The sequence below is a fragment of the Coturnix japonica genome, chromosome 9 (genome assembly GCF_001577835.2).
Source record: "Coturnix japonica isolate 7356 chromosome 9, Coturnix japonica 2.1, whole genome shotgun sequence".
NCBI classification, from domain to species: Eukaryota; Metazoa; Chordata; class Aves; order Galliformes; family Phasianidae; genus Coturnix; species Coturnix japonica.
The window spans coordinates 11,291,082-11,304,199 of NC_029524.1; the positions used below are offsets into that span (position 1 = coordinate 11,291,082).

Below are 13,118 nucleotides of genomic sequence, written 5' to 3' on the forward strand. Positions count from 1 at the left end.
GCATTTGTGTCCTTCGGACAATTACAGTCCAAGAAGCACTTTTCTGGTGAGCCCATTTGTTTTGTCTACGAAGTTTAACAGTTGACATGCATGAAAGCACATAATGATGAGTCAAAATGGAATGCTGTTGCTAGAACAAATCACTGAGCCATGTGATACCTGCCAATTCATGCCTACAGATCCCTATTTATCACTCCTTTTATTTTTTCCCCTTGAAGAGTTGGTTTGGATTTGGAAAGGAAAAATCTCAGGTTTAATGCAGTCTAAACACGTTTTCCTGGAAATCACGCAGAACTTCCTGGGCTTCACCTCTTCCTGTATTAAACTCACACCAAAGCCATCTTAAGACAATTACTGTGAAGCAGTGATACTCACTGCACTTCTCCCCCCTTTCTCCAAAACAGAGAAACTAGGAGCGCATTCTGCAGTTATATTTCTTCAAGCTTAGGCCAGATTAAATATGTATCTATTGAGACAGACCTCACCTGCAAAGTTTTTCTCTTTATCTAAAGCCTCCCTATACATGGATATTGCAACCCTATTAACACCTGCAGATATATTTGAAAGTTTGGAATTCAGGAAAGGGTTAACGCTTCCTCCACAAACAGTTCCTCACTGCAAATGACACTTGGAATTTTCTAGGTGATAACATTCAGACAGCTGTAACTGTTGCAAGGAATGCTGGGATGATTTCTCCAACAAACAGAGTGATTCTTGTGGAAGCAAACAAAATACCTGGATCTTTTTCAGCATCTGTAACATGGAAACCACTAGAAGAAAATAAAACTGAAGACTATGGAATCTTGGTGAGAGTAAAATTAATGATGCAGCAGGAAAACAAAGTTGAAATGCTTGTAATACTGCAAAGTACCATCCTACAGATTCCTTCTTAATGTATTATCTTGTTAACGACATTTTGGCTAACTACAGGGACTAGATTTGAGGCCAGCTTTACAGTGTAACCCATGGAAGATTTACCCATAGCCCTCATGCTTAGCTGATGTCATTTTCAAGCATGTTTCCCTGCAAAGTAAGTTTAGTAGCATAGAATATTATGTAGATCTAAAGTTTGTGCAACTGCACTGAATGGACAAACCCTGTTGGAGCAGGTAGAGAGTTAGAACTTTCCCATACACACAAAACTAAAACAGAGACTAATCCAGGTCTCCAATGGTCTTCACAAGTGCCCTCTCTATTGATGTCCTTTTGTAAAAGATTTGAGGACTTAGAAACAGCACTCACTCTGTTGTGATTTCTTTTTTTAGGACAGTGTCAGTCAGACTGGAAGAAGAATTAGTTTGGCAGTGGAATCAGGCCAGTTCCATTTTGCCATGAGTGGAAAATCTTACCAAATTGTAGCCCAGCATTTTAGCAACTTACTTCCAAAGGTAAGAGATGGATTATTTTATAGGAGTAGGCTTGCCAGTTGGTAGATTCAGATTGTCTTTCTGTGATTAGTTAAAGAGAGCTGCACCAGGAATTCCTTGGGAAAGACTCTAATGCTGAAATACTCATGGACTAGGTAAATCTCTGATGCAATTGTGTGGAGGAAGGGTCTGAAAAGCTCTGATTTTATCCAGTGTGAGAGAGCAGAGTAGTCTTATAGCATTTGAGAACATCTGTGAACACATGACTAGCCTTTGCACAGCCCCACTTCTCTCATGTTTTGAAGAATAGGTGAAAACAGGTGAAAATGTGGTACTATACAGCAAGAGATGTATTAATCATATTAATTCTCTTCTAGTAAATCCCTCCTTAGTTGTAACACTATAACATAAGGAACGTACTGCAATAGTAGAGGGGCAACAAAGTCTTTAACAGTAGCAAATAAGAAGGAGCCCAAATACAGCAGCTGTGGGCAGAGAAAGAAAGGAAAAAAATCTGCTTTCCTTTGCAAGGCTTCACGGAGGCAGGGATTCTCCAGCAAGATGCCCTTACCTCCACCACCACAGCTTAACTGAGGTGTGGGAAGGGGTGCATCCTGGCTTTACCCCTTTTGGTCATTCAGGTACATTGCATGCACTTGAGCTCCCCTGTGCTGGCCCTGCCTTCACACCAGGTGCTCAATCACTGCTTCAGGCCGTGCCTCAGCATTTCTGCTACATACGTGTTCATCTTACAAACACCACACTGAACCCTATGTCCTAATGGTGACCACAACTTTTTCAAAATTAGCATCCTCTTTATCTTTGATCCTCAGTCTTACAGAATCACCAGCTGTTTGGGAATGGGACTTTTGGGTTGTTTCTAGTCCAGATTTATCACTGAAATCACTGTGGCTCTAATATCAATTGCTTAAATCATCCCTTTCCTTTTTTGTTGTTGTTTTGTTTCCCTCCTGACAGCTCCTGCTGAATTCAACAGTTTTTGCCAGAATGTCCCCCAGTCAGAAAGCCAGCCTTGTAGAGGACTTTCAAAAGCTGGAGTAAGTTCTTGTAAACTCAGCAACTGAAGACACAAGTGATTCAGCTCTTGAAGCACCAGACTGTTTTGTATAGATGATGCTGTCATAAGGACTTTTAAGTTTAACAGGCCTTGGCTCATCCTTTCACTTTCAGGGCAAGGAGGTGTCCCCAGATATCCTGTTAAGCCTATGCTTACCCTCCTCCAGCTCTTTGTCACTCTCTGTCTGCTCCAGGAGATACTGGGCCCCAAAGCAAAGCCCCTAGTGAAATCTGTTCCCTGTGAACACAAGGAACCAGTGTGTGCAATCCATCATTTCTGAGCTGGGCCATCACTATTAACCCCTTCCTCTGTCGTGATCAACCTTACTACACTCAGAGTGGAAAACTGAGTCAATTGTAATGAACTTATAACTACATACTAATGTATTCTTTAGTCTGTCACAGCAGAAAGACTTTACTGGAGACACATCTGAGGTTCAAGCCTATGGAAATTCATATTCTAGGATCTTGGGCTTGTATTTCAGTCTTTCAGCTTTCCAGATGGGCTTTAAAAAAGTTGACATGACTTACAGAAATAACTTGCATGGGGGAGACTTTGCTTCAGGTCTCAGTTTCCCAAGCACTGAACTGTAGGTCACTTTATTTTTTAGTTACTTTGTGGGCATGTGTGGAGATGGAGCCAATGACTGTGGGGTAAGTGAGAATTCCTTATAATTTATTTATATATGAATGCACTGTCAGTAGAATATCACTAACTGAGCACATGCCGGAGATGGGAGTGCTGCCATCTCAGCCGTGAAGCAGTTGCTTGCACTTAAACAAAGTCCCCAGGGTTTTCCCAGAAGAAGGAAGTAGAGAACCCATTCATCTACAGGAACTGTGACTGCAAAGAAGCACTGATATAGGAGGTGCTGCTAAACCTGCCTTCTGCAGCTGGGGTTGATGGCTTTGGGATCTATAGGAAATGGGCTTTCTCACGCTGTCATCCCCTTACTGCTTCAGACCTGATGCTTCAAATCCCAGTGAAGAAACTATTAGGATAGAGCATGCACAGGGAGTGAGGAGGGACTGCTGCTGTTCACAGAACACATCCTGTAATAAGGGCTCATTTCTTGGCTGAAGCATCACTTTCTGGGTTTTCCTGGCTTGTGAGTGCTGAAGAGCAATATGCCTTTTCAGGCTTTGAAAGTGGCACATGCAGGGATATCACTGTCAGAGCAGGAGGCATCAGTGGCTTCACCTTTCACATCCCGAACCCCCAGCATAGCATGTGTGCCAGAACTCATCAGGTAAGCATGGATTTTAGTTTTTTATTACTTGAAGGAGATATTCCCTACTGCTCTCAAATATTAGTGTTGTTTTTCCCCACTAAGCCAGAATGCACATACATGGAGAAAAATAAATGTATTGACATTGAAATCACCATTTGTCTAGTTCCTGTCTTAAACTCCTCTAAGATACAGATAGATACATTTCCCTCCAAACCACAGGAGGAAGGAAATTGCAGCTGAGCAGAAGAAAAGAATGGTAGAGATTTCTGTTCTTGTGGCAAACACTTTATTTTCCAACTGCATTTTGAGAGGACTGGCACCAAAAGCAGATCATGGCCTAATTGCTGTCCTTTTTTCACATCTTCGCACAGGGAAGGCCGTGCTGCCCTGGTCACTTCCTTCTGCATGTTCAAGTATATGGCTCTGTATAGCACCATTCAGTACCTTGGTGTTCTCCTACTGTACTGGGTACGTCTTGGGAATATGGACCTTGTTTGATAGAGCTGGATAAGTTACTCTCCTCTGTAGGAGAAACAGCAATAAGAACCACAAACAAACAAACACACCTTAGGATATGGATCTTCATGTGATCTAACATAATCATCCAGTCCTTCTGTACTCTCATCTGGAAAACTGGAAAGATTATTCCCACTAACACCAGCCAATGGGGTCAGGATCCACACTGGGCAAAAACAAGAATGAGATATTGAACAGTATTTTAAATGTGGGAGAATCTGCCATAAGCATATGTTGTTGCAATTTATTCAGTGTTTAAAGCATAAATTAGCTTGACAGTAAGCAAAATCCCCTAGAGTGCCTTAAACCATGTTTACATGGCTTCTTCCCAACTAGAGAGGAGGGCTTTACATTCAGAAATCACCCAGCACTAAGAAAGGACGTCTCTTCAAATAGATATATTTTAATTATTATTGCATTGAGTGAACTGGAAGCACCATTAGTTCAAATAATGCACAAGAGGGGAGTATTCACTGTGGACCCAGTAGTGATGAATCTATTGGCAGTGCTGGACTGTGTGGTTCCTGTATCTGCTGAGTAGCGTATTGTTGGAATTTCAGAACAAGCAGCTGAGATTTAGCTCCCCCCAAGAAAAAAACAACACAAAGCTTTCTGGAGGTGATATAAACAAGCCCACAGCAAATGTCTGATTTGTGATGCTTTCTTTTTTCCTTTGTGTTCCTCTTTTCAGCAATTAAACTCCTTTGGGAATTACCAATTTTTGTTTCAAGATCTGGCTATTACCACCGTAATTGGTATGACAAGTAAGTCAATTAGTCATTCTCTGTATGAAGAGAATGCATCTCACTTGTTTTTCACCTTCTTGGAAATGTGTAGTCCTATGTACAAAGAGAAAGAAAAGAGGCTAAAGAGAGAACTGGGTATTTAGATTATTAGAGAAGACAGCTTGTTAGAGAAGAGAAAGCTCTAAAATAAGATGGTTGTTTCTTAGTGCTGTAACTGCTGAGCTCATAGGTGGTTGATAATTAGGATGCTATCTCTACTGGGAGAAAAAGCAAACTGACCTAATGAAGAGGAAGGTTTATTGAGGCTCTTTCCTGCTGCTCTGGGAAAGCAGATCCAGAAGGGATCCACTGCATGGAGTCCAGCTCACATTTGAAGACATGTAGGAAGGAAAGGCAATAGGGTGCTTAGTGCAGCAGGAGACACAGAACACAGGCAACAAAACATCCCAAGCCACAGCTGCCAGGTGACTGAGAGAGAACAGGAGAGCCTGAGTATATCTTTATATTCTTGGGCCTGACAGTAGCCATATGAAATCAAAATCTAAAATTAGTTTTCCAAGAATACCTCAGGATACTCAAATGCCATTAAATTAACAAATTCTGTGGCCACTAAGCTTTTGTGGGAAATTAAATTTGTATTTTGTGCTTGATATAATAATTGCATGTGTTAGGATGAACATTATAGATGGTAGAAGTGCTGCTACCGATAACAGTCTGTACATAATAGGCAACACATTGCTTCTATTTTGGATGCAGTAATAAATGTTTCTGTCATGTTTCAGTGAGTTTCACAGAAGCCTACCCAAAGCTGGTTCCCTACAGGCCTCCTAGCCAACTCATCTCACCTCCGTTGCTGCTCTCTGTCATACTTAACATCCTCTTCAGCCTTGGCATGCAGATTTTTGGATTTATAATGGTCCAGAAGCAGTCCTGGTATTCCAAGACTGATATATACAGGTAGGCCTCCCTCCTGGGGCTCTGGGTGACACAGGGCATACCTAGTGAGACAGCTCTACTTGAAATGACTGCTTGACTACAGCACGGATGAACAGCTGCAGAGAAACCCTGTGCTTTCCCACCAGCTGCTTACAGTAAGCAGTGCTGTCTGCAGGTCCCAAACCTCTCCAAAAATGCTCTTTTGCAGTGCCTGCCTCTCAGTGAACAGCCACATGAAGAATACATCCTCTGTCTCCAGCCTGGGCCTCCCTGGAGTGACAGATGGAGGTCCTACAGAAATGGACAATGGCTACAAGAGCTATGAAAACACCACAGTGTGGCTTCTAAGTACCATCAACTGCCTCATCATAGCACTGGTGTTTTCCAAGGGAAAGCCTTTTAGGCAGCCCATCTACACCAACTGTAAGTATGGGGAGAGGAGAAGGGATCTGTGAGTCAGTCAGTTTCAAAAGTCAAGAAAACATAGAACTTGACTGAAGCGATGCAAGCCAATAAAAGCAGAAGCTCACTATTAGATTGCTGAATGACCAAAGGCCAGCTTTTCATAGTCACAGAACCACAGAATCATTAAGGATGGAAAGATTACTAAGGTCATTCAAAACAAGAAATGATAGTTTTAATCTTCTGTAGTAAAGGGAAGCAGATGAGTGCACTCACAGCTGTGGTTTTATTTCTTTGTTCTCCTTCCTACAGATGTGTTTGTACTGGTGCTTGTAGGGCAACTGGGTGTTTGCCTCTTTCTGGTGTTTGCTGATATTGATGATCTCTACTCTAAGATGGATGTGAGTATTGTTGCAGCGTGGATTTGCCTCCTATAGCTGGTCCTATTGTAAGTGCACTGGTAGCATTTTTAACAAAAGGCACAGATTTTTGCAGGGACATTTGACACCTCTGAAGACCAACTGGCTGCTAAGACAGTAGAGGTTCTGCCTTGATAACACCAGCAGGGCTTGGCTTATTTAGTTTGGCAGAATGCAGCATGGGGATTACCTTGTGCAAATTCATCGTAAGAGAACAATAAGGGAAGGATAAAATCTGCATCAGCTGTAGGACAGAGATGCCAGTTTGTTAAGCTTGGAAGTTATAAGGATGATGTTAATGTTCTGCACTGTGACTGTCTCACAGCCCTGTAGAAGAAGCCACAGGAACAAGCAGCTAAAGAAATGCACAGCTATTTTTTTCAGTACATTTGTGTTTTGAAATGTTGTGGCTTTGGATAACAAATACTGAATGTGTTACTGCTTTCAGTCCTATGTCCTAGCATGAGAGTTGCAAGTGGCTTTAGAAACCGGAATAATAAAAGAGAAGCAGAGATGAGAGGCACGCAGCTGGATTTTGAATGCCAAGCTGCCCAGCTACAGCTGCCTCAATGCGCAGCAGAATCCAGAGCAGAAGCTGTGCGGCAGTTAAAGAGTCTGCCACGAGATGGCACTTTAAAGCAGCAAGCCTTAGCCCTGCTATGGACTGTAGTGGCAGTGTCAGCAGTGCAGCTATGCGGGGCTGAAACACCTCTGGGGAGAACTGCGGAAACCCGGTTTGTCTGGAGGAAGCAAACTGGATTTGCTGAGAAGGCAAAAGGAGGGAGCAGCAATGAGAAGCTGCAATAGCCTAGACCTGAAACAACTGCCGATCTTGGTGTTGGATCTGAGGTGCATCTCCAAAATAAATTGAGCTACAGCCCGAAGCCCAGTGCTGACAGCTATGGGACACTGCAACGGAGTCTGGAGTTTGAAATACCCAGGACAATTTCTGATATTAGGAAGAGTGGAAGCATTTAGGCATCTTGCTGCAGTTCTGGCTTCTTTGCCAGGTCATAAGTTTAAATGCTTCTTTATCAATAATTCCTCAGGATAAGTAGCAGTATTGGTTAGTCAGCAGTGTACAGCCAGCGCAGGATTCTGGCTTTTGATGACACTAGTTCCAGCCCACGTTGGTATGTGCACACATTGCTTACCATCTTCTGCTTTCCTCCCAGCTGGTTTGCACCCCCACCACGTGGCGGATCTCCATAGTGATGATGCTGGCAGTCACACTGGCTGTGTCCTTTCTTGTTGAGGTGAGCATGCTGCACTGAATGCACTGGTCAGCACTATCTGGAGAGAGTGAGAGCTGACTTTTGTCTTTCTCCATCCATCTCAGTCCATTTTAGGAATGACCTGTCAAACAGAAACCATTGCTGCTACTTTAACCTTCCTCTCTGTTTTCAGATTCTCACATCCAAGTGGTTGTATGTGAGAAATGCTAGGTCAAACAATCTTTCCTTTCCTCTAGTGAATGAGGTGTTTCAGTCCTGTCCCGAGGAAAATGAGAAAGCTTTAGTAGAGCTCTGCTAGAGATACTAAGAAAATTCCTCAGTAGAAGACTGTTTAAGGAGCTTGAATGAGCAGGAGAGAATCTAGGTTTCTACTTGTTGCCGTGTGCTCTATGGGTAAAGAGGAAATGCTTTTGTCTGGATCCTACAGAATTTCCCTTTTCCTCTTGCTTTTACAGGAAGCCATCATTGAGAATAGAACCCTATGGCTGCTGCTGAAGACAACTTTTCAGTACCGCTCCAAGAGCCATTACAAGAGGCTGCAGCGGATGTTAGAGCAGGACTCAGCCTGGCCACCTCTAAATAAAACTTTCTTCTCAGATTCTGTGGCAGTATCAGTAGAAGAAGACATGGGATGCCATAGCAATCCAACATTTGACAGCAGTGAGGATGCACTCTGACAGAAAATGCAGTGGAAAAACATCAAGGATAGTCCTACTACAGCCAACTGCTACTATCTCAGAGATGTGAAAACAGAGGAAGGACTGACCCATCACTACCCCCCATTCTAATCCTGAGTGGGTCTGGCTCACTTTTCAGTTAACCAGAAGCGGAAAAACTTGCTGCAGTAGCAGAATTCCATAATGCTGTTTCTCCTCTCCCCTCATCCACATAGGAATGGCTGCCAGCTGCAAAAGGAACAGCCTGGTGAAAGCTCACAAAGTGCTTGTGGTCAAAATGCAATTGCTGCATCATCTTGAGCTGCATTGTGCAGTGGTGTCTTCTGGGATGTTTCACTCATTGCGAAGAATTTCTTCTTTAGTACATACACAGAACACATCAAGCATTTCTGCTAAGTTCATCTACTCAAAAAAGCAGCTTCAGTGAGCATTTGTTTTCTTGTTCTGATGCTAGGCTGACTTTCTGCTCACCATGTTCTTCCAGTCTGCCCACAGCTGGGTGCAACAAAACACCAATCAGTGTGGCTTCAGACCAAGGGGAACACTTCATCCTCTGGGAACAGTGTGTGGGTGTTGTCCCCTCTGAACTGAAGGCACAGTTTGTTATTTACAGAAGTAGCTTGCCCATGCATTTCTTTTGTAGGGCTGAGGAATGCTTCCTAAGAACTTCAGCACTGGAGACTGCATGTTCAACATTAAACCATTTTTGCATTGACACAGAAGTCCAGAGATTGAAGCAGGTTGGGAGTCATGGTAAAGAATCCTTTAGTCTTTCAGAGCACAAAGCAGCACTGGAAAACCAAAAAGCAGTCACTGGATACTGCATTGTTTTGATTCAACATGTCTGTATCAGAACCATCTTTGAAAAGAGATTAGCTTGAATAAAAAGTTATTTTTCTAAAAAGAAACATTTGGATCAAAATATTTCCTCCCCAATTTTAGATAACTTCAACACAAACATTAAATACCTTCCCATCTACTGGGATTTAGGTGACAGTACCACACAACACCCAAACTGGAAATGACTCATGTTTGTTCATGAATCTCTCTCTGAAGTTAAGATGAACTCCCAGTTTGCAACAATACCTCTTATTAGATGAAGGTGAGAGGTTTTATCTCTTGCTCTATGGAATGCACGCAGCTTCAGGAGAAACTGTGAGAGCAGGTTAGTGGAGTTATTCCTGCCATCCTCTGTTCAGGGTGCAGTAACAATTTCCTTGGAGACCACATTCACTGTTCCATTTACAACCTCCTGCATACAAGAAATGCTGTATGTAACAAACTGGCAGCCACAGTGGTTTGCAGACTAGGCATATAAGTTATGTTTATCTCACAATTGGGAATGGCATAGTGTCAGCTCTTAGTAAACCTGTGGTGCTTGTAGAATTGACCGGATAAAGATCTACTTACCTACCAAGGCTGAAACACAGCTTTACCTGAAGGAAGACAGAATAAAGACACCAGGTGATATTTAACCAATGCTACTCTTTCAGGTGCCAATCTTTTGTTCCATCACCCGTTACAACTTTAGTGTCTCCAGCCACAGTGGGTGTAACAATCAGAGAGATCAAAGCAGTGGTAAGGTAATACAGAAGGTGCAATGAAAAAAGGGACTAGTGAGATGGAAGTGCTCACCTGTCTCTGAAGATCTAAGCTCACAAGGGAAACTCCACAAGGAAGGGATCTCCAACCAGAGATCCTTCCACAGCAGCAGTCAGCCCTTAAATGAGGTCTGAGAGGTGTAACCAGGCTCCACTGCTTCCAGTCACGTAGCTGACTTGCCTTCACCTGTGCTCCCAGGGCTGACCAGGTCCTTTCCCCAGGTGCTCAATCAGTGGTTCAAGCCAGGACTCAACAGTTGCCATACAGTGGGGTATGTTTTATTATTTCTCCTCACTTATATCAGCCACAGTATAATCAGCAGAGCTCTGTGGTGTGCCCTTGCTGCTCTGAACTGCTTACACAGTGTAGGTCTGTGGCCATCAGGAGGCAGGGGAGGTGTTGCACACATCATCTCTGCAGGGCGGTCATAAGCACACATCCAAGACCCCATGTTCTGTGCCCTCACCTCTGGTGTGACATCAAAGTTCACATTTCACATGCTACAGACAGGGCAGTCCCCTCAGACTTGGACTAGGGTGATATTTGGGGTCATGTTGAGGAATAAGTTTTCACTTTTGCCTTTTGAGGTGCTCGTGAATTTGGAAGAACCTTGTCCTTTTGGGTACCAGGATGGCACGAACAGTAACAAGTAGCTTCTGCTTGCACAGTCTGTCTGTCAGATACAGACCACAAGTTTTAGTCCATCCTTATGTGTCTGTGCATAAAAGAGAGGCAGGTGCAATGAAGGCACTCAGTTCTGCGTAACATTTGAATTTGTTGCTTAGCATTCCCAGGCTGTTACACTGACAGATCTGTAGAGAAACAGAGACAAAGCTTACCTATTTAATGAAGAGTGTTGTTTTTCAGGGGGTATGAAAGGAGTGTTTTGCAAGTTCTGAGGCTGCATAAAGGCAGCCTGACAGCCCTGGATGTGGCTTCCGTAGCCCTTGTTGGCAGCCCAAATGATCCAAACAGAGCTCAAAACCCCCTGGGGGGGACTGAAGCTCTGGACTCACTTTCTCCTTTTATGACTGGCAGTCATAAACCAGTTGGATGGACCCCAGCGATCTTTGCCTGCAGACACTGTCCATCCCAGTTAGTGCAGTGAAATCAAAGGGGCAGGCTGCCTGCAGTGCTGGCACTCTGCTGAGCCGCACAAGCCATTCTTAACAGCTAAGTTCAAAATTGGATTTTTCTTTGAAACACAGTTGTCCTAGATAATGAGAAAAAGAAATTGCATTATTTTTTTTTTTGTTCCTCTCCTTTATTTGTTACTTATTTATTTTGATACAGTCATCACAGTTTCTGTCTACTACTCAGCACTCCTGCTTGGTAGTGCACAGGATCAAAGGAGGAACAAAGCTTGTTCTAAAAGATGCAGATCTTTTGCTTCTTCGGGGACAGAAGGTGCTATTTTACTTCTGTCTGCACAGTACCTGCTCTTTTCTTTATAATGCAACTGAGACTTTTGGCATGGATACAGCTTCACATTTCCTTATAGTTGAAAGGACACCTGGCTCTCATGCAAAAACAGAGCTTTGTTGAGTGTGCAAATCAGAAAAAGAAGATGGATTGCCCTCCAGAAGGGCCTGGCTTCTCCACTGCAGCCCAAATATTCCTGAATATCTAACCTAGCTCCAAGAGTCTAATTGTTTAATCTGACTAGAAACTGGGCTGTTTTCTCCCTGATCTCTAACAAAAATAAGAGAAAGAAAGAGTAATTGACTATCTTCTTTGTTACTGGAGTTACAGTATGCCAGTTCTGCCTTCTCTTTCATCATTCAAACAGTTACTCAACACTGCCTCATGGGTCACATTTTCCAAACATGCAATCTTGTTACCATTTGGACCCTTTCCATTTAGCTCACACCTTCCTAGAGCCTGACCTCCTGCTGAGGCCTTGCTAGCAGCAAGTGAGGTGGAATAATACCCTCCTGTCCCACGTATCTCAGCTGCCTCCTGTAGCCATGACTCAAGTCACTCAACAATCACATTTCTGGCAAGGATAGACAACCTGTGGTGGGCTGCCTCCCCTTCTCTGGCACACATCTGCACCACACACCCCCTTTTTTGACTGAACTTCCTATGGTGATTCCATATTGCTAGCAGCCCCAAATCTTACTGCCTCATTTCATCCCCATAAGGCAGGTGACTAACAGCTCAGTGTCATGAAAACATTTCAGATGCCTCTACATCCTGTTGTATAAGCTGCTAAAAAAACAAAACAAAACAACAAACATGGATATTTTGGGTTGCCTGGGATGGACAGTGAACCAATGACAGCTACTTTGAGTTCAACCCTCCAGACCATCATAAAAGCATTCTATTTCCCATTACCCTCAAATCCCATTGAGACTGCATTGGTGGACATAAAACACACCTCACCCAGATGGACAGAATGATTTAACCACCCTGCTAACAATACCTTGCATGAGTTCCCTTCCCTTAGCAGGTTGCAGGAGGCATTGGTTGTCATGAAGAAGTCACCAGCTTGCACTGGATTGCTCTTTGTCTCTTTGTGAACAAGTGTTTTGCCACAAGAATGTCCTCAGATGGACCTTGTGAAAAAACAGGAACCAGCACTACCCAGACTGTCAGGAATGGGTATTTCTTTTTAAAATAATGGCCAGGAGTGACCTGCAAGTGTATCATATCTATTAGCCTTCATGTTCTCAATGGTTCTAAATGGCACTGCTTAGAGAAAAGAAAAAATGTGTTTTCTTATCGTTATCCTGATTTTTTAAGTTTCTTCATTATTTGGTCCATCTTCACTGCTCCCTATACAAAAGTGCAGCTGACAGAACTCCCCAGACATGGATCTGGTTGGATCATGTAGATCCATCCTTGTGAGGTGACATGGTCTGCCATGAGACCTCCTCTGCCATCAGCCTCTCCTCTGGTCTAAATAT

The 13,118-nt window shown here is 43.2% G+C and overlaps 1 protein-coding gene and 1 long non-coding RNA gene across 3 annotated transcripts in view; one reads left to right on the forward strand and one right to left on the reverse strand.

Moving 5' to 3' along the window:
• ATP13A4 (ATPase 13A4) overlaps positions 1 to 9,515 on the forward strand; it is a 30,326-nt gene extending 20,811 nt beyond the window's left edge. The window contains exons 19-30 of one of the 2 annotated variants that reach the window (XM_015871933.2): positions 643 to 806; positions 1,266 to 1,388; positions 2,346 to 2,425; positions 3,056 to 3,098; positions 3,585 to 3,694; positions 4,048 to 4,144; positions 4,884 to 4,956; positions 5,721 to 5,895; positions 6,083 to 6,297; positions 6,589 to 6,677; positions 7,871 to 7,951; positions 8,386 to 9,515. In XM_015871933.2, coding sequence (XP_015727419.1) covers positions 643 to 806; positions 1,266 to 1,388; positions 2,346 to 2,425; positions 3,056 to 3,098; positions 3,585 to 3,694; positions 4,048 to 4,144; positions 4,884 to 4,956; positions 5,721 to 5,895; positions 6,083 to 6,297; positions 6,589 to 6,677; positions 7,871 to 7,951; positions 8,386 to 8,607 — 1,472 coding nt within the window. In that variant the 3' untranslated portion in view covers positions 8,608 to 9,515. The remainder of the gene's footprint in view (positions 1 to 642; positions 807 to 1,265; positions 1,389 to 2,345; positions 2,426 to 3,055; positions 3,099 to 3,584; positions 3,695 to 4,047; positions 4,145 to 4,883; positions 4,957 to 5,720; positions 5,896 to 6,082; positions 6,298 to 6,588; positions 6,678 to 7,870; positions 7,952 to 8,385) is intronic. The other variant, XM_032446587.1, reaches the window with a different exon arrangement.
• On the reverse strand, positions 9,287 to 10,340 carry LOC107318285. Its single transcript, XR_001557259.2, has 3 exons — positions 10,243 to 10,340; positions 9,694 to 9,859; positions 9,287 to 9,398 (listed from the first exon to the last, which is right to left on the reverse strand). It is a non-coding gene; the product is annotated as an uncharacterized LOC107318285 (long non-coding RNA).
• Between the last annotated feature and the right edge of the window lie 2,778 nt (positions 10,341 to 13,118).